Consider the following 22,543-nt stretch of genomic DNA (forward strand, 5'->3'; position numbering starts at 1 on the left):
CCCCTGACTATGAACTGTCACCGTGTTTCTTGGCCTGCCATGATAGGAATGAAGCAGCTGATGAGCTCTGATGAACTGAACCTCCTGAAGCTGTGAGGTGAAGTGTATCCTTCCTCCTCTTAATTGTCAATAGCAGGTCATTTGGTCACAGAGGCAGAAAAGGAATTGATGCAACTTCCATTCAATGGTGATTTGTATTTCCGCCCCACCTAAGTTATTGCTTGTGTTTTAAGGCAATCTAATCATTGGTTCTTGTGAAAGGTTTTGTCAAATACCCTACACCTTCGTGCGTTCCTTTATAAATTCCATCTTAGTTCTTTAGAGCTCTAGAAAAAGTAAGCAGAAAGAATGAGCGTGCCTGTCTTCCCTTTTTGAGAACTCTTTCACACGGGTGAGTTGATGCTCTTATGATCTGATTTCCACATGTGACTTTCAATATTCTGACCTGCAGCATCAAATAAACCCTAGGGTTCTGGGTTGGGAAGAGGAGTTTATAACTGCAGGCTGGTGGTCTGTCTGGCATCCATTTTATGTTCGGGAAAAAATAAAACTTTATTTGCTGCCTGCAGAACAAATTCTTTTACAGAAGCAAGTTTATTGAAGCTGTAAGCAACATGGTGACTCTTGGTCTGGGGGTTGGACTTGGACTGAAGCAGTCCTGCTCTCATCTCTCCTCTCCACATCCTTTAAGAAATCTGATGGTTACATATATGCAGGCACATTTCTTATCCTTAGCAAAATGCCTTTGGATTTTAAGTATTCTAATGGGTTCAAGATGTCATATTAATATATAAAATATTTCATCATTTTTGGGTCAATTAAGTTCTTACCATTTTTTTGGAATTATTCCCTTCTATAACCTAAAATTATGTGAACTTCCCCCTGTCTCTGTTTCCCGGTAAGACAAATGGAAAGTTCTTACAGGGTAAATGTCATACTTACTTATGTTGTACTCCTCCGTACATCGAGCTCGATGTAGGATAATTATGCTGTCTGAAAGAAAGACCCCCGTTCCTCCCGAAGTCAGATTATGCACCCCATCAGTTGCCATAGTTTTGTGAACAACCTGGGGGAAAATGTGTCTCTCAGACCAGAAAATGGACTCCATAAAGATCCTCATTTGCCACCGTCAAGTACCCCGGGAGATCATTTTCAATCCCACGGGTTGTAAAGAGTTTCCTTTGCTTAGAAGCAAACTGAGAGTTAAAAAGCAAGGAAGTAGGAAGTCCCTAAAAATTTATACGGGCTCTTAGAAGAGGAGGTGTGGCGGCTGTGTCTGCAAAGTGCTGTTTAATAGTGCAGGGATTTGCAACTGACTCAATTAGCCATGGAGGGACCATAAACATCTTTGTGAGCTCGGAGTCTTCATGTTTTCATTGTTTCCTTCTTGCTCCAAATATTGAACAAATTCTTTTGTAGGTTGAGGCCTACATAGCTCTGTTAAAGTCTCTGAGAACCAAGCACCCTCTCCACGGCTGTGCGAATGAACATTTGAACACAGAATGCACGTGTTTTGAAACCAGCAGGTTTTTTTGTTAGAAAAACTCCTAAGAGAGAGGGAGACATAGAGAATGCTTCACAGGTCCCAGATCAGTTTAGTTTCTCTGTGCCTGGAGATGACCAATTCAGTGGTCAAGTCTTACTGAATTTCTGTATACTCTCAAACAACCCCTTTTCCCTAAGAGCTCTTAAATACGCAACCCCTGCACAGCACGCGGCCACAGGTTGCTTTCTGGCTTGTGGTGTTTATAGTTTTGTCTCTTCTGATCAATCTGCATGCTCTTCCAAAGGATGAGTGCAACTTTTCTGTCCTCTCAAAGGGATTACACAACAATCTGTGCCTCACTCACACATGCACACATATACATATTTGCAGCATCTTTAGAAGGTAGATAGTAACCTAGCTTTCTTCATTTGTAAAATTATATCTATTAATGTATCTATCTATCTATTTGTACGTATGTATGTATATGATCTATATCTGTATCATCTATGTTGTGTGTGTGTGTGTATGTGTATGTGTGTGTATGTGTACAGAAGACAACTTGTGAAAGAAAGTTTTCTCCTTTTACCATGTAGGCCCTGGAGATTGATGTCAGATCATCAGGCTTTGGGTACAAGGGTACAAGCATCTTTATCTATTTAGACATCTTTTCGTCCCCTTAACCTTGATTTAAAAAAAAAATACTTCCTAAAAAGACATAATAGATTCGATAGTTCATCCTATCAGATGCAAAACTTACTGATTTCTGTCCTCAATTCTTCTGTGAAATACACCTAACCATAATACTCTGGGTTATTATCCAATTCATATAGCTGTGGGGAAGTAAGCACAGAGATGGACCATGTGTGTTGAATTCAAGAGGGATAAACTTTAGTACGGGCTTAGCCCCCTAGCACCTTTTTGCTATCTTGGTACCTCTTCTAAGTTGCTTTAATTGCTAAATAGGACAATGAAGTCTTTCACTTCACATTGGGGTGATTCATTGAAACCATAGATATGCATGGGCTTTATTGAATTATTTACTAGTAGTCAAAGGAGGAAAAAAAAAACCCATGTTCCTAATCACATCCAGCTCTAGAAAAGCACTTTTGGAAGTTTAGCTAGGGGAGCTTTTTTTTTTAAAAAAAAGGAAGATATGAAAGCATTCCAAGCTAAACACTGCAGTTCATAAAACTAAGTAACTTACTATGCCTTATATGTGTCTAAAGGAGTTCACTAAACTATATAGATAGTCATCTGCATCAAATGGGCAAAGAAGGCCCCCATGTGAGGGTCTCTAAGATTTGCCTGAAGTAGAGGGGAAGAAATAGGGCAAGAGAAGACGGAAAGGCCAAGTCCATCTGAAGTCGAATAGTTTCATTGTTTATTTCAGAGAGCTTTGCCATCCTTTAAAGGAAACCACATCAGCGATTTATTGAAGCTAATAAACAAGACATCCAAGTATAGAGGTTAAAAACAAAACAGAACCATAATCAAAAGCTAGCCTTGTGCTTGTTCCTCCCATGGGCTCATTCTACTGGACAGATGGTGACAGGGCGCTAGCCTGCTGCTCAGGGTTCAGGAAGTCATATAATGACTCAGGATGGTTATCCTGTGTCCAGTAACACTTCCTGCCATAAGCTATGGCTCTATTTGGAAAGCAGGCATCCCTGATCAACCTGACTGCTTTCCTTCCAACAGTCAAATGTGGTTTTCAAGGTCATCGTGCCAAACACAGAGGCAATTGCTCTTTTGCTCAACCCATGTGTGGCTTCTAGCACTGTTGCTTACCAAACAGTAATGAAAATAACAAGTCTATAAACCTGTGCTTATTGGCAGCATATTAAACCCCCACGTCCTCCAACCTGGAGCTTATACAGTGATTTATACCCAGTGGATCCAAGGACACAGGAAAGGAAGAGGAGAAATAGAGGAAATAATAATCCCTAGTCTCTGTATCTCCCCACCTCTGGCATATGTGCATATGCATTTCCATTATATGACTATACGTCATGGAAATAAAAGAGCAGGAGACAACTGAAAGATTGGGAAAGCTGGATGCAATACATGCCTGGAATCCCAGCATTTAAGGGGTTGGGGTAGGACTGAAAGCGTGAGGCTAACCTGGGCTACATGGTGATACCCTGCCTCAAGAAAGCAATACAAAAACAAAAAAGAAAGAAAAGGAAAAAGAGAGCCGATGGTGGTGACAAAGAGGGCGAAAAGAGTGGACTGAGGAAAAGCTCGAAGCTTCTGACCAGACACCAGCTGGGTTTGGGTCATCCCCTGCCTGTGGTACCTGCAAATGCACTGATCTCCCTCCCATGTGGGGCAGAGAGACGGCTACAGCAGTAGCAACTCCAGAATCTTAATATGCACAGGACAGCTAAGATAGTGACCCCACATGCCATGCTGGTGGAGGTGGGCCAAGGCACTTGCTTCAATTCTGCAGTCAGTTATTGTCTATGGTGTGTTCATCACAGATGTCTAAAGATAGGGATTCTTGGAGAGGCCACAAGACTTTCCAGCGTCCTTTAATGGTAATGCTTAGTTAAAGGATCTTCTAGATTTAAAGATTTCAAAGGGCTGGAAACAAATTTACTGAGTGAGTGCCTGCACTTCAATGACCACTGTTTTTCCCCCTCAGGCCTTGAAACCAGTAACCCAGTGTTAGCTTTTCACACTGCATGTTCTGTCCATTAATACCAAGGTACAAGAGTGTGGTGAGAATAAAGGCAAAGGAAGAAAGCATGCATGACTCTACTCCCTAGATTGACAGCTCCTTTTTGTGAGGTGTCTTCATTTTCATTGGAGATTGGCTTTGTCTGAATAACATGAGAGAAATTAAATAATTGCTTTAATTTTTCCTTCCTTAGAACTAACCATAGTCTTGGTGCTGTCTCAGTCTTGTTTGTTCTTTGTAAACAAAGCATGTTTTTCTGACTCTATAGACTTCCTACATTGGGAGGATAATTTCAGAAGGTGCCTACCGTATGTACTAGTTTTATAAGACCTTGAAACTTTCTGCATAGTGGTTACTGGATTCAGGAGCAACATTCTACTCTAATCTTATATGTGGTCTTTCACAGTCTGGAAATGCCAGTCTGATTGCGGACCTCATCTATGTCTTCTAAGCACTTTGACAATCGATCTCACAAGATGATAAAGTTTTACACAATCATGACATTTTATTGGAACAGTATTGCATTTCCAAACTTATATCAAATTTAAAACATCCAAAATTTTTGCTCCCTGTTACCTGGCTAATCTAATGTTGTCTGAGCAAATAGTGAGATTTCTGGGTTAACCATATTACATGGGGCACTATTATTTTAAACGTTCAGGTTTTGTGGTTTTGTTACATGTATGTATGGGGTGTGTGTGTGTGCATGTGTGTACATATCTCTGAGCACACATGAAGAATAATGGAGCATCTCAGGTATCCTGTTATATTGTTCTTTGAGATGGGATCTCTTCCTGGAGTGAGGCTGGTGGCTTGGAAGTCCCAGCGATCTTCCTGTCTCTGCCTCTCACAGTGGTGAGGTTACAGGCACATGAAGCCATGACCTGCTTGTTTTCTGGGTGCTGAAGATCAGAGACCTGGTTCTTGTGGTTGCATGTCAAGTACTGCTACCCATTGAGACCTTCAATAGCGCATCAGTATCATTTCTGATTTCTCTAGATTTCCTGTTTTGTACAAAGTGCAATGGAAAGTATTTAAATATTATTCACTAGAATCCATGAAAGTAAAGAAAAGGGCTCTTATTTAGGAAATTTTCATCTTTTCTCTAGGCATTATATATATATGACAGTCATGACCATCAAGAGTTGAGACCTGACATTTATAAAGAAAGGGAAGTGGCTTCTCGAAGACCAATTTCCTAACCTGTGAAATTTCCTAACCTCTGACCTTAACGTTCCTTTAAAAAGAAAGAAATGCAATGTGACAATGTGTTGGAGACTCCACTGTGTGACACTGTTGACACATACTGCTAAGCCTTTCATAGTTTTTGGTGAAAATGTCCAAATTGGCTCTATGTCGATAGTCTGTCAAAGTCATTAGCTGATGGAAATGAGATCATTTTTAATTAAGCTAAAAAGAGAGGTAGAGCAAGGCCTCATTCCACAGCGAAAGCTCACTGCCATCACCTTCGGCACTGGTGCCTTCTGTGGTATGACCTCTAACTAGATAGACTTTTCCCATAGAGAAAATAGGTACTTCACTTGAACTCTACATGTGGGTAAAAGTTATCTCCCACTACCACACAACTTTTTGAATGTGGCAACCCACTGGGAAGCAGTATACATTTTCTTAGATTGGGACAGCCTTTACCAGGAACAGCAGAATTACACAATCAATTTTTGTTAGGTTTGTCTTGTAATTTTATATTTATTTTTATGCTTATGGGTGTTTGCCTCATGTATGTATGTTTTGGGCATGCATACTTTTGGCAAGCAAAAATATATTTGTGCTGGCTAGCTTTATATCAACTTGACACAAACTATAGCCATCTAAGAGGAGGGAACCTCATTTGGGAAAAATACTTTCATAAGATTGGATTGCAGGCAAGACTGTAGAGCAGTAGTTCTCAGTCTTTCTAATCTGCCAATTATAAAATTATTTTTGTTTCTACTTTATAACTGTAATTTTTCTAGTATACATATATATATATGTGCATATATACATCTATTTCAACTTCTTTTTTGGGGGTGTGGATAGGTATTGCTGGAGGTGAACCTCTGGTGTCTTCCTCAATCACTTCTCTATCTGACTTATTCCTTACTTATTTGAAAAGGTGTCCCTATTTTCTAAACATTTATTTTATCTTTATTTGTGTGTCTGTGTATATATAGGCCACATATTCAGATAAGGTTGCCAGATCATCGGGAACCATTACAATCCATCCAAAGTAGGTGCTGGGAGGTGCACTTGGGCCCTCTGGAAAAGGAGCATGTGCTTTAACTACTGAGCCATCTTTCAAGCTTTTAGACAAGGTCACTTGTTGAGTTGACAGCTTGTCAATTAGCTAAGCTAACCAATGAATTTATAAAATGCCTGTGCCCCACTCCTTCCATAGTTCCATGTAACTCCAGCATTGGAGTTACAGATGCTAGCCTTGTCCAGCTCTCATGCAGGTGCTGGGGACCAGACCTTGGGTACTCCTGTTTTGTGGCAGACACTTTACCTGCTGAGCTATCATTTCTCCAGTCTTACCTCTGGATTCCTGATTGGATCCTCCCCCCATATAATACTGTACATAATTTGAAATCTGAAAGTGGATCAACATTACTCAGTTACCTTTGCATAAATTCTCTTCAATTATACTTTGGGTTTTGAAATACATAAAAACATAAAATTATTAAAGATGTTTAAGAGTTTAGAAACTGCTATTTTTGGTTAAATAATGAAAACCTATTGGCATAGCTTATTCCATTATTATGACAAATAATAAAATTTATAACTCACAGATTCAAATTTTATGTATAATTGAGACAAGCAGAAGAGACTCTAAACAGAAATGACAGGAGAAAGAGTAACATCAAATGTGTGAGATCATTCCTTTAGATCAAGCAGAATTTATATTATAAATCATAAAATATTTCTCTAAAGTCCTCATAAAGCATTTTTTCATAACAAAAAATCAACAATGAGCACATATCAAAACCTAGGGTAGAGGGAAGTCATGGGAGTGGCTTGGCAACTGGTCATAGTATAAAATATAGATTTTTTCCAGCAGATTGCCAGAGAATGGGCCAAAAGCAGAGTTGGAATATTTGTCCCTGGGAGCCCAGCATGGTGACGGTACCTGCTAAGGTAGAGCAGGGCCAAACACAGCACTTGAGCAGTGCTTTGGGATCTAGTCAAAGCACAAACCACAGCCAGCGCTATTGGAAGGGACAAAAGGAGCCAACTGCACTGCTAATTGGAAGGCGGACAACAAAGGCAAAGGGAAGAGTCAAGCACATCGCATCTTGAAACAGTCTGACCGAGTTCTATCACAAAATAAAGCAAGACTTTTGTGTCATCAAACCTCATATGATAACCATCAACACGGATAAGAGAACCCGCTACAAACATGTTGGCCAACCCTTCTTACATCACAGGAGCTTTGCGTTCCTTTCCTCCTTCCCAGCTGAAGACAGATGCCAAGCCCGTCTGTAGCAGATTGCCATGGCTCAGCTACCTACTTGTGAGAACAGCTTTGTGAAGATCTAGTTCTGTGTAACTCAGTTTCCTCTGCAGAATGGATACTCCCAAGTGAGAGTAGCCATATAGGACCCCAAATTGTGACTGCTCTTTCTTTCTTTCAAAAAAGTTATTTTATAGGACTTTCTTAGCAAAAATATGAACATAACATTTATCATAAAAGATATGACTTGTGGGAAAACAGAAGATGATAACAAGAAGACCTGTGCTTCTGCATCAGAGAAAGTCATGACTACACAGCAAAATAATGGATGATTGTAATGAGACAAAATATTTCTTTCTTTAGAGTGTTCGGTATTTATTTGCATTTCCTGAATTTTTCCTTTGGGTAGAGTCACTGAAGTGAAATTTCTGGATCAAGTAATAAGATTATTCCAAAAACAATCATTCTAAAACTTTTTCCCAAAAGGTTTACTGCCTGGCATTCTACTCACATTCTACTGCAGAGAATGTGTATGTGCTCACGATGGGAGAGCAAATTACATTTGCCTTAATCAAGTTATTATTAAAGCACTCTTGAACTCATTAAAATCAGTTTATTATTGATGCACCCTCCAAGTATTGTATGTTCTTTGGTCTTCTGTCAAAGCCAATTTTAAAAATTGAAAATTGTCAAAGAATATATAGGTGTGTTTTATATTTTATAAGTAGCATGGACAACCTTGAGGTTAATAACCCTGAATTTTGAGTCCTTGCTGAGTGAGTTTGATATTTAAAACTTGGTGGTTTTTGTTTTGTTTTCGTTTTTTGTGGTGAGTTATTATTTGGAAACAGTAACATTCCTCAATTTTGGATACATCAAAAAAACATTTAACTTGTTTACATGCAGTTATAGGGCTAAGTCAATAGTTATTTTTCCTCCAAATCACTGTGATATCATCCCATTACCTATAAACTTAGAGGCCACAATAAGGTACTCAGAGGTCAACCTGAGTTTTACACTTCTGCCAACTTGACTACTGCATACATTTTAGCATTAAAATCCTTAATCAGTCAATTTTTAATACTAGCAAATTGATTGTGAACCTAATATGTAATGATACTGATAAATTGTATCTTTTACACTGTAGTACTATGTTCTGAAAATGGTGTTTGGAGAATTTTAAAACAATATGGATATGTTACTAAGTAAAGGTTATGTGGGATTACAAAATTGAATTTATAATGTCTTAAAATTCCATGTTGGGTCACAGAATCAATGCAATTTTGCAGTCTAATTATTAATTTAAGCAAAAGTTAGTTGTTGTAAGTTTTCACTAATTGTTTGGTACTTAATGACTTTAACATATCAACTCAAGTTAGGCGTTGAATTCAAGCAGTCTTCTTATGTTCACTTTTTTACAACTTCTGGGATGAATTTGCAATCTTTCTCGGCCCATCTGCCTTGCTCCTCTCCACTTTACAGTATGTCAGGTAACATTTTTGTATGGTTTCACCTGTTGTACTGTTAGTTTGAGATTGGACTCAGAAAATAAGATGCTGACAAGGAAGTGAGAACAGATAGTCCTAAACATGTATCAAACCTGCTCTGCACACCCATGGAACTGTGGATGGAATCTAAGTACACATGTGTACATGAGCAATTTTGTGGGTATGGGAAAGGCAGCAGGCAAATCTTTAATTTTCCCAACTTTGCTCAGTTTTGTTATTTTTAAGGCTCAAGAAGGATTGGTATAGTAGATTTTGTTTCTGTATATAGTGGAAATTAAGTTAAATCTGGAAACTCATTACCTGATTTATTTAGCTACTAGTTTATCATTCATTCAATTCTTACTATTCACACTTTGTGCATCGTTGATGTGGGAGTCAACTCTTTGTGTTGTGATTATCATTAATGAATAAAAAAACTGCCTTGGCCTACTGATAAAGCAGAACTTAGGTAGGCAGAGAAGACTGGACTGAATGCTGGGAGAAAAAAGTGCAGAGTCAGAGAAACACCATGGAGCCCACAGAGTCAGACATGCCAAATCTTTGCCAGTAAGCCACTGCCACATGGCGATATACAGATAATAGAAATGGGTTCAAATAATATAAGAGTTAACCAATAAGAAAACAGAACTAATGGGCCAAGCAGTGATTTAATTAATACAGTTTCTGTGGGATTATTTTGGTTCTGGGCGGCCGGGACAAACAAGTGGTTCCTTGCAACATATCTTATTTTTATAATTATTTCAGGGAAACACTGATATCAGTATTGTTACTATATCATGATTTGAAGTCTTGGGTTTATTTTTCCAAGAACTCAAATAGGAATACAAACTATCTCACAAGCCAAAGCATTACAAAATGTGTAGACAGACAAAACCATGTATTTCTCCAGCTAATTATGAGACCAAGTCATCGAAGAAGGAAGTGGGTGGTACAAAGGGAAATACTTAGGATGTGAGTGATAGACAAAAGGTTAGTTTTGAATATTAAAACATGTAGTTGAGGTTGATCAAAGAGATCTGACTATTAGCAAATTAAGCTAACCTCACAGGTGACCAATTTTACCTATCTCATGATTAGCCATGTCATGTAGTCCAGCTAAGTGCACACACTTTGCTTGTCTGCATTTCTGACCTTCCTATCCCAACTTAGGCCTATATTGGCTACAGTTAGTAGGTTTCAGCCGTTACAAATCTTTTCTGTTCTCAAAAATACTGTATTTAATTTCTCCGTTTCATAAGCCTTCCTATCGGTACCAATTCGCCCTAGGACTAGTTAGGTTTTAATGCTTCCTCCTAATCATCTTACATTGACACCTTAAAAATAGTTAATAATGGTTTTGTTCATACCATCAAGAAACCACTTAGTTCCTGCTGTATTGTTGTGACTTCATCATCTGCTTCGAATCCCCATGAGAAAAGGAGGTTGTTTTGTCTTGCACTCACGTATAACAAACTTGCTTACTTTATTAAAAGACAATCAATAAACACATGGGGGAATAAATGAATGCATAGTTGAAAGAAAAACATTAATGTCTGTGAGTCTCAGGTTTTCATCTGTAAAGTGAGTAATATCAGCCACATATACTTGCTTTAATAATTAAATGAATTGACTTGTAAACATCCTACAAAAAGCTTCTGGAGTTCTTGTATGGTAGTCATAGAGATTTATGGCTCACTTTCCTTCATCTCTAAAAACAATAAGACTCACATTTCAAGTTGACCTGCCTGTCAATAAGAAAATATCAGTTAAAACAATATCTCTCAGCAGGTACTAATATTCTGATAATATTTTCCAATGTGGAATTATCCATGTTTTATTATTGTTCAAAAAATTGCTCAGAGAATCCACCAGTAGTAAGTAGATAAGTTAATGTGAATTAAGGTCATAGGAGAGACAATATGCTGATGAAGTTGCACTTCAACCTCTAAAATCTACCACGCTTTCAAGCTACGTGAAGGACCTGTGTTTGTTTAGTGTCAGTAAGACATGAAAAAGTGATTTTGACCCTTCTTGTTAAAGAACACTGTACCCTAAAAGAAAATAAAATACAGGAACATATCTCAGAGCTTTATAGAAAACTTCATTTGCCACTACAAAATAATTAAAAGTTAAGTAGCTCCTGTATTATTAATGAGAATAAATAAGGAGATGACAATTAAATAATCATTATTAATAACTTGTTCATTAATATGTTAGTAGTTATCTGTTTGATCATAAAGAAGGATTAATGTAAGAGAGGAAATTTCAGTAAATAATAAAATATGATAGAATCTTGTGCCTCAGTTAATTAGCAATATATCTCATTCTAGGGAATGCTAAATAAAAATTTGCATAGTGAATGGAGGAGTAGTTCAAAGCTAATAGGTGCTGTCTACACACAGAGGCCCCCAAACCCCGTGTCTCTTTGAGTTCAAGTTTGTTTACTCTTAGAAAAACTTGATTTCCTGTGTCTGAGGAACATAAGCTTATAAAAAAAAAGATGAAAAGAAGGCTATACATGACTCCAGTAAAGGGATGTTAACAAACTAAGTGTTAATGAATCAGAAACATATGGATTGGGCTTCACTTCAAATAGAAATAATTTTAGAATTAAGGGAGAAAGTACTTAACGGAATGCAATAGATCTTTGTCGATTTTAAAACCCAAACATTTGAGGTGTCTTCAGAAAGTTCTACTGATTCCTTTCTTTGGTTGTTATTTATCATTTCCATTTTATAGAAGAGATCAATCTCGCTATGGCTAAATAGCCTTTCAAAAGCTTAACAATGTATTTGTTAGCTTATAAACAAACATCCTGGACTTTTAGAGATAAAAGAAAGGTGTTTCAATTACCCAAGACCACCCAACCAAGAGAGGGGATACTCCCCTTTGCTGCTTCTTTGCTATGACTTTGAAAATGTGAAAGTGAAATTCTCATTTCTGTATGTTCTTCTAGTGTAGTTTTTAAAATGTTGATAAAACTTAGTATTTCCAATTAGTTGGATTACTGTTAACCTTTTTGTTGCATAAGAACTTAAGTTTATACAATTTTTGGAGTACTAATCATAGTCTACATTCAAAAATATTTAAAAATCATAATGATGATGATATATAATTGGGAATAATGAACAACAGAAGCTATATATATAATTCAGAATAAAAATGTAATTATTCAATAGAAATTATTTTGGCTAAAATCATGTACGAATATCCTCTTAAGATGTGCTCACTAAAATATGTTCTTTACACAAGAATAATCCAGTGACTGGTGGGTCAACAGCCTTTTGGAAATCTAAAGAATGTATCCACAAGAAAATTCTGAATGCATCCCATTGGAACTCTCATTAGAGGGCTAGCATTATAACTTGTAAAGTTACTTTTATGATTCTACTGCCATGTGTTGCTTGACTTTTAGCTCTAATTGAGATAGATTTCTGAATCAAATTTCCTCTAGTCCCAACAACCTATTTATGTGGCAACCAGTAAGAGTCAGAATTCTTTATTTTTAAACAATTATCTTTGTTTTTTAATTATGTAATTTGAAGTCGGGGGTTGTGTGCTCATGTGAGTGAAGATGTCCTCAGATCCCAGAACAGGACATTGGTGTCTCTGGATCTGAAGTTATGGCAGTTGTGAGTTGTTCTACATAGGTTGTAAAAACTAACCTCAGGTACTTTGGAAGAGAAGGGAATGCTCTTAACTACCGAGTTATCTTTTCAGTTCTTCTGAATTTTTACTATATAATTCTGTATGGAACTACCATATGGAATTGCCATATGAGGTAGCTACACCACTCCTGGAAATATACAAACAGGAATCTATATTCTACTATAGAGATCCAGGTATCTTTATGGTTGTGAAGCATTAGTAACAATAGGCAAGCTATAGATTAAAACTAAGTGTCCACCAACAGAAGAATAGATGAAGAAAATGTGCTACATATAAATACATGCACAAACACATATATGGAGTTTTCAGTCACACGGAAAAAATTGTCATTGAAAATGAATGCAACTGGAGATCAGATATTCAAGTTAAATATTCCAGAACAGAGACATATAAAATTTTATCTATTTATGGTTCTAGATAGTGTGTGTGTGTGTGTGTGTGTGTGTGTGTGTGTGTGTGTGTGTGTGTAAAACCATATACACAGATGGGATGTGGAAGTAGAAGTAGAAAGTAGATTATCTTGTGGACTAAACTTGAGCTACAGGTGGGGAAAGGAGAAAAAAAGGAGAGTCAGAGATGAATATGGTTAAAGGCTGGCGGCACTTGTGGAAAACTGTCTTATGAAACCATGCCTGCCTAGATGGATATACTCCAATAAAAAAAATTTGTATTAAAAAGTCAGTCTCCTGTATTTTGCATGCATTACTCTTCTGGCTAGCTACTCTCAAATTCAGTCTGATGCTGGGTTTTCATCTCCATGTTCTGCCTGATTGAAATCTCCCTATTTTCATTTTGACTCTCTACTTCTCCTTGCTCACTTTCAAGTCCCCATCAAGCTAATGAAGTGCTCAAGGGTCCATTCACCTGCTTCAGGTCTCCGTGAGGGACACTTAGTGATATGCAAAACAACTCAAATCGTGTTTGTGAGATCTGATGACCTGGGTAGGTAGAAAATATCATGAGTAATATAGATATCCCAGTGGATAAACCACTAAGGGTGAAAAACTGAACAGAGAACAACAAACTATTTGATTCCAATGATGTGAAAATAATAAGTAGATAAGTTAGCAATATAGAATTCAGTGCCAAGATAGCCCAGAGCCCTAGATACATGAGATAGATTTTCTTATTAATGCTGTAAATAGCTTCTTTCAGCCTGTGAGAAAAATATAGTTCCCACAATTAGGCAATATTAAGCTCTCAGTCTGATATTTTACACCTTTCTGTCTGTCTTAGATAGGGCTTCTATTGCTGCGAAAGACACCATGACCATGGCAACTCTTTTAAGGAAAACATTTAATTGGCATGGATTGCTTATAGTTTCAGAGACTCAGTCCTTTATCGTGATGGCAGGGAGCATGGTGGCATGCATGCAGACATGGTTCTGGCTACACCTTCATCAAAAGGCAACAGGAAACTGACTGAAACACGGGGTGTTATCCTGAGCATAGGAAACCTCCGAGTTCACAGTGACACACTTCCTCCAATAAGCCACCCTTCCTGATAGTGCCACTCCCTACGAGATTATGGGGGGACCAATTACACTCAAACTACTGCACAACCCATTGCTGCAGCTGGGGGACAAAAGTGTCTAAATTTGTCATCCTGTTGCTATTCCACCATTCCATTTGTTCCCTCCTTCTATACAGAACAGCCTTAGCGTTACCACTCTTGATACTGAGCAACTGCCCCACCTTTGCTGCCATCTTATCTAGTGCTGCCGACCATAGCATCATAAACCAAAGCGTTCTGCCCACTTTGACTTCAGACTCCACTAGAGATGAGCTCTGCCTCTGTGCAAGCACCTCCACATAAGCCTGTTTATACATGTGTGCAGTTTACGTGTGAACAGTAATGATCGGCTTCTCTATATGCTTCATTACTAAATGAGGACAAGGTCTATTTCTTACCTCCTTTAATTAAAACATCATTAATTGTACATGACTTTGTCAGTAACTTTCTTAAAGAATGAACTAAGGATGCCAAGCAACTGTGTTTGCTGCCCCAATTCACAAAAGTAGTAGTTCAGTAACAACTACTGAATGGGTGGATGAGGGAACTAGGTTTGTTGCTATGTGTGTGTGTTTCCCTGTACTCATCCATCCGAGCAGAAGGTGATTCTTTCTCACAAGACCCTTCCTCCTTCCACACAACCATCTTTGAACAATGGCAGAAACCTGCAACAACCAAAAAAATCACCTTCATCTAATGTCTGCAGTTGTGTGTGACTGATACAGATGTTGAGAAATGGACATTTTAGAACAGATGTTTTCCGATCTTGCTCTTGAGTAGATCTCTAAATTCTCACACTATTGTCCCATAATGTACAGCTGCCTCTCACCTTCCTTTCCACCTAACACCCTGCTTTTTCTTTAATGAGCTTCAGCAGCCTGTGTTAAAGTGGTATTTTCTTTAAGAAAATAATTACAATGTAAATGAGTCTTCAACAAATAGTAAGGAACATTTTGGAATTGAATGGCTAGGTATCAGAGCTTTGCTTCCTGATACATTTAAGATCATTACCTAAGTTTAACCATAGCTATTCAATCTACGAACCTAGAAATATCATTCTTTCTGATGCTAATGAAGGTCCTACGGCACAAATTTATTAAAGGTATACGTTTGCATGGGATAATAATTGGGTCGATAATATTAAATTCATAGGCTCATTATTTAATTGCAAGGGCAGATTATGAATACAGCTTCTAAAATGTATTTTAATGAAAAACACTACATCCTGACCTAATCATATCAACCTTATGCTATCTAATTAAGGATGCAAAAAAGTCATTAGAGTTGCTAAATATTAGTTCCAGCTCCATCAGGCTGCAAGCTGCCCCTTCATGAATATATATACTTTTTATTCCATGATAAATAGTTAATGAGGTAAAAATGACAAAATTTGCATGTAGGCAAATTAGTTTAATAGAATGATGTCTTTTCTGACGACTGAAAGTGACCTTTCCTTATCAGAAAAAGATGGCTAAAACACTTTGAAATTATGATCTTGGCCGTCACTGCACAGATGAAAAATTATATGAATGAAACCGCAAAAATTATAAAAATTCAACAATGTTAAGTTCTCATCATCGTGTCAATGCACTCTATGCTTTTGTGCTTATCAATTTAATAAAAGGAAATTAAGCATATTATAAAGTGTCCATTTATGGTGTAATTTTTCCAGCACATAAAAAGGAGACTTGTAGTCTTAATGGCACATGACAAAGCCGCAGATCAAATGGGAGAGCACAAGAATTCTAGGCAGCAGTGAGAGGGCTCTGTAGGTACAGGCTCTTGCCTGAAACCCTGAATCCCCTCGCGGCCCTTGGACTGACAGAATTAACTCCTGTTAAGTTGCCAGTGTGATGTTCTGACCTCTACGTGCAGGCTGTGGCTCATATGCATGCACACACTAAATAAGTAAGTCAATAAATAAATGCCAAAAAGAATCCTAGTTTACACATTTGAAATATTTTATATGAAAATACCTCTTCAACATTGAATTTGGTATTTTAGACTTTAGATAATTGTTCTGAACTAAACTGGCATTGTATCTTGAGATTAGTATGTCTGTTGTTCCACAGGGCAGGCTTGCTTCCTCGCTGAAACAGACTAAATAAGCACACGTAAGACGATGTCAGAAGGATAACATGAAAAGTGAATTGTAAGGTTTCACAACACAAGTATCTGGGGACCAAGAAACATAACAAATAGGTCCAAGGTATGTCTGTGGATTTATTTTAAAACGATTTAGAGTTTATTTTGTTATTTTCAATTTTGTGTTTGTGTATGCCTCTGTGGGTATGTGATGCGAGCACAGGCGCCTTCAGTAGCAGAGGTGTCAGATGCCCCTGGAGCTGGAGTTACAAGAAGTTGTGAGTCACCTGACATGGGTGTGGGGAATCACACTTGAGTCCCAGGAAGAACTTGACATCCCACTGATTCATCTCTCCTGTCCTACATTTTTTAAGCTCTGAAAACTACATTTTATTCACAAGTATGCATGCACATATGCAAGCATGTGTGTACACACGTGTGCCACAGCATGCATGTGTAGGTCAGAGAGCTGCTTGTGGGAGTTGGGTCTCTGCTTTCACCATACGGGTACCAGGAATCAAGCACAGGTCATTAGACTTGGCGGCAAGCACCTTTATTCATTGAGCCCATCTCTTCAAAGTGTCTGTGTATTCTTAATAAACATAATGTTCTCAACATAGAGTAACAGGTATTGTGTGGGATTTCAAATGATTTATGAAATATATTCACAGTTCTTACCTCTGATGGACGATGAGTCAATAAATATGTGTTATAAAGGGAATAATAGATATTTATGTAGTCATTCGGCCCAACTGCATCTAAGTCAAAATCTACTCTACCATCATTTTGGTTAAATTGTTTACTTTAATTACATTTAATCTACTTGGGTTTTTTTCTCTGCTCTATTTGAATGTGAACACAAAAATTACTGACACTAAAAGTTTAAAGTTTTCAACTAAGTTCAACTTTCCCCAACACGGATCTGTTGAGTTTTTATACAGGAGACAACACAAATATTAATAATTTCACAACCTCCTTCAATACTGCTTCTAGAACTGAAGCATCAGTCCTATCTTCCCCTTTGCTAAACAGAGCCAATAAATATCCCAATAATTACGTTCTCCTCTGCCTTTTTTTTTTTTTAAACTTACTGCTGTTCTTTTTGGAACATCGTGGTACTCAACTTTGGATAGCTTCCAAGTTTCTAAACTTCCATGTTGTGAAACTTAATAATGAAATAAAGTGCTCTTTATATATACCCTAGGCACTATGAAATTATCGCAGAGAGGAAGTGCTCTTGCATAATTAATTTCAACTCTGCTGGACCTTTACACGTGTTGTTGTAAGTCCACGAGAACCCCGGATGAATACACAGTAGAATTCAATTTGTTTTGCTTCAGTTCAAGGACAGCAATCTGGGAAAAGTCAGGTCCACGACAAGTTTAACTACAAAGCAGAAGTAAAGACACACCGAGTGAAGTAAAACTACCTGCCGTTTCTTAAGCTGATGTTTAAATGTTAAGTAGGCAGCAGGAGAAAGTTCATTATACATGCCCATTCCATTCCACGGACAAACAAACTATGTCCAACTATCCGACAATGGTGAGGTGAATGAAAAATGCAGACCATGGAATCATGCATTTGACACTCGGGCCCCAGTTGGTGGCGCTGTTTGGGATGGTTATGGAACCTATAGGAGGTGGAGGCCTACTGGAGGAAGTGAATCACTAGGTGAGGGCATTGAGGGCTTAGGTTTATAGCCTTTCCCACCTTCCCCACTTTCTGTTCACTCTCAGCTTTCTGTGTGTTACTGAGGTGTGATCACTCAGATTACTGTTCCCGCCCCAGTGCCATGTTCAATGTCATGGACATTTAGCCTTCTGGAACCATAAGCCAAAATAAACACTTGCATTGCCTTTGGTCATGATATTTATCACACCAAAAAAAACAAAAAAACAAAAAAAACCCCCTGTAACTAACATGTCAATGGTTCCTGCATATATCAAAGTTTATCTGGTAAAAATGTAGCAAAAGACGCAAGTGATTTAAAAAGATGGAGAAACCACTCTAATTCTACATGGAGAGCTTAGTTTCAAAGAAAGAGGAACCGTGGGCATCCTCAGGTTGTTAGAAACACTGGAGAGTCAGGTGAGACAGAAAGTCTTGACCAAAAGGAAACAGTTCTGTCTGGAACAAATCTGCAGAGCAGACCCTTGGATTAAACCTTGTAAAAGCAGAGAACTATCCCTGCCCATTGCTCATTGGGGCAAGCGGTCAAACAGCTGGGGTAAGGGAGAGCTCACCCTGGCGGTGAAGACAGAGCAGAGCTAGTGAGCTGACTAACCCTGCACCTACCCAGGTCCAGAACTGGGGTTGTGAGATGGCCCATCCCAACATCCACCCCACCTATGATCTTCTGGAGCATGGGCAGGAACCAGTCCTGCAGGCCCAAAGCTGCAAGATATCCATGACACAGGGGAACAACAGGATATCCAACGTGAGTCCCAATGAGAGATCAGTATCAATAATGTAGCAGAATCCAGAGGCCTTGAACCAGAACAATGACTCTTTGCAATGTACACTTGCACATAAAGATATTTTGAGTAAGGTAACCCAGACACAGAAAGACAATTATCACATGTACTCACTCATAGGTGGTTTTTAAACATAAAGCAAAGAAAACCAGCCTACAAATCACAATCCCAGAGAACATAGACAACAGTGGAGACACTAAGAGAGACTTACATAGATCTAATCTACATGGGAAGTAGAAAAAGATAGATCTCCTGAGTAAATTGGGAGCATGGGGACCTTGGGAGAGGGTTGAAGGGAAGGGGAGAGGCAGGAAGGGGAGCAGAGAAAAATGTAGAGCTCAATAAAAATCAATTTAAAAAGAGTTTAAAAAGATAGAGGAATAAAAGGATTCACTGCATGACTAACTGTTGCACTACAGCTTCCATGTTGAGAGTTGTCCTTTTAATTTTCTCTTAAAATTCATTTTATTGGAGGGGGGACAGGGAAGGGTGCAAGGTCAGAGGACAGATATAAAGGCACAAGAAATGAATGACATTGAGATGCATGAAATAAAATAACAAAGAATAGATAAAAAGAAAGTTTAATTTAAAAAAAAGAGTTGGAGAGAGACTCATTGTATCCCTTAAACAGGAGTGGACATGACCTTGAACATGCATAAAAGGTTTATAAAATTATTTATAGTTTTATGAATTAGTCATGTTGCTTAAAAATGTGTGCTCATTGGGAAGAGGCGAGAGGAATAAAAATGCAGGAGATGTGACTCAAAAAGTAGGTGAGAAGCAGCCAATGGGAAGAAAGGCAGGATGACATTTCCGTGTTAGAAAAGTCATCGTAACCAGAGCAGAGAAGGGATGCACAGTGTGAAAATGGGGCAGCAGCAGGGTGAAATTACAAACAGACACTGCAGTTCTCCAGGTCCAACAGCTCTGCCACCGTCGGCACTGAGGTCCTGGGTCTCTGTTGCAAAGGGAAACAGATTAGAGACGACAATCGCAGCAAGTGCAATGGGATTTGATCAGATAAAAGCCAACAAGGTAAAAGCAGATTTGGAAAAACTCTGGCCCTTTGCAGTTCAGGATAGATGAGAATATTACATACAAACACCGCAGGAGTCTAATTCCTTTGGGGTCCTGACACAGGTGGAAGGCACGTTAAATTAAACATGTCTGAAATTGAGTCGGGTTGAACCACAGGAGTTAGATTATCCTTGGGCCGTGCATCTGAAAATATCAAAATAAACTACTGGGCTGTATATCTGGAAACTCAAACGGGAGGGATATTTGAGAGCCAAATGTATATATTTGAGAGTCTTAATAGGGCAGGCAATAGTTTAAAAGGAGTTCATCAAAGGCCCGTGTAGAGTAAGAAGCAAGGAAAGCAGGTAGACAAACTCTGATAACATGGAGATAGATGAGAACAATGAAACAAATGTCTAATGCTGCTAACAGATCAAATATATATATATATATATATATATATATATATATATATATATATATATATATATATATATTGTCTGTAGAGACAATAAGAGACTCTAGGGACCCACTCTCAACGGCATCAAAGACTCCAGGAGGACGGATCATGTCCTTCCTCTTGCTTTCTCAAAGCTCTACTGAAGCCAGTCCCTCGTGAACAAATGCCCTATCCCCATCTTCCTTTGTGTGCCTCACAGCTGTTATGTAGATTTCCCACACACACACAAACACACACATCTATCGTGTAGTGTGTCTGTATGTGTGTGCAGTGTGTGTGCATGTGTGTGTCTGTATGTAAAAAGAATAACTTCTACATTAAGAACCACCTCACGTTAACAAACAAAAAAGAATGTAAAATCAAATACACAAAATCCCGAATGTGGTGTCAAACAAGATAGCGAGCCACTTCCAGACCAGCAGGAGGAAGGGCAGAGCTTACTGATGTGGGGACCGAGGGGTTCTTTAGCATAATCGGGTCCACTTCGCACCAACTCACCTTCCTTCTCTCTCCATTGAGCCCTCTCCACTGCTCACACTTTTTCACGATGTGGCTCAGCTCCCGATTGGAAATTTCCAAATCGTACGGTATAAAGAACTTGGCTTCCTCACTGTGGATCCTCTGAAATGCATCTAATATCCAAGAGTCGTTGTGCAACCTAAGAAAAGAGGATTTCTTGTCTGGGTTCACATTTTTAAATATTTTTTTTCATCCAAAGAATTGAACAAGTAGTGATTTTCTTATCATCGCCTGTTTATTCAGCCCATTTGTTGCATTTTTCAGAAATTATCTGATGGTTACATTTCCAGAAATTATTTTGAAAAAATCTCTTCAGCTACACATTCTAACTCAAAACAATGCAATCTTGGCATTTTTGCTATTACTTCCTATACACCTACTGACTAATGTGTGATGCAGAAAATTAAAAAAATAGCCATTTATTGTGATTGAACATTCAAATTAGGAAAATATTAGGAATTTCTCTAAAAAATAATTTGGATTCACCCTTCTTCCATCATATTTTAGAATACTGCTTCCACTCCATTCCACCCCCACCCTCCTCATGTCTGATAAATTCCTTGACACTGGTAGGAAACATCTACAGTTTGGGACATTATTTGGGACATTAACTAAGTCACTAGTTTAGAACATCTTCCATTAAATATCCTCAATAACAGAGAAAAGTAAAAGTATACACTAGCCTTAACCTACTTGCATTTATTTTATGCTTTATTTTTTCAAAACTCAGAGTAAAATTGAAGCTCTGAACGAACAGCCTGTCTGTTCTTTGCCTTTGTGTAGTTTGGGCTCCGCTCACCTACCCAGAACTAGTTTGAACAGTGGTGAGATAGTAACCCCTAGACTGTACCAAGCTCCCTCCTGGATTAGTGTCAATATACTAGCCCAGGAGAAGCTTGAAAATAACTGTAGTCTATATTGGACATTCAAGCTATTTGGCCAGCTGTCCTCTGCATTTGGACCACTTGTAGATTTCTGAGATGGTCTCCATCTGCTACAAAAATGGGCTTCTGACTGTTGGGTGCATAATGGGTGCATCTACACTCTGGTGCTTAAGGCTCAGGGAACATTATGGAAGCAGGGGACATAAAGGTTGGAAGAGCCAGAGAACGAAGGTGTCTGCTACAAGATAGTATTTTGTATGTATGTCAGGGAAGCTAAAGCCATGATATCGCATCGATATGGCTGCCTAAATAAGATCAGCACAATGAAAACAGCAGTTGATATACCAGTGTGGGTAGGGGATGTCTCATAAGGCTCTTCTCCTAAATGAAGAGTTACAGGTCATTAAGGGCTGATGAGAGAAGAGAGAGAATGGATCTCTTTCAGAGATGAGCCCCTTAGTTTATCCAACCCCAAATAATCAGTCTTAAACACATGTACATATGAGCATCGAGAGAGAGAGAGAGAGAGAGAGAGAGAGAGAGAGAGAGAGAAAATGTGTGTCTGTGTCTGTATAGTGTGTATAAATGCATGAACACACATGCATGGAGTAATTATAATGAAGAGGCAATGAATTTGAAGGTGTGCTCAGAAAGAATTGGAGGGGAGGAAAGGGGTAAAATGATATAAATATAACACACATGTATGAAATCGTCAAGAGAAATATATGTAGCCATAGTACAGAAATGCCTTTTGAACATCCAATTGGAGAATTAGAAGCATTTTACTTCAGTGGTCAGATAAATAAATAAATACATAAATAA

The 22,543-nt window shown here is 38.3% G+C and overlaps 1 protein-coding gene across 1 annotated transcript in view; it reads right to left on the reverse strand.

Moving 5' to 3' along the window:
- LOC125397828 (uncharacterized) overlaps positions 1-22,543 on the reverse strand; it is a 294,931-nt gene that overhangs the window by 38,849 nt on the left and 233,539 nt on the right. The window contains exon 16 of the mRNA XM_087896704.1: positions 20,817-20,976. Within this exon, the coding sequence (XP_087752830.1) occupies positions 20,817-20,976 (160 nt within the window). The remainder of the gene's footprint in view (positions 1-20,816; positions 20,977-22,543) is intronic.

Source organism: Myodes glareolus, chromosome 14, assembly GCF_982192425.1.
Source record: "Myodes glareolus chromosome 14, mMyoGla1.1, whole genome shotgun sequence".
Lineage (NCBI taxonomy): Eukaryota > Metazoa > Chordata > Mammalia > Rodentia > Cricetidae > Myodes > Myodes glareolus.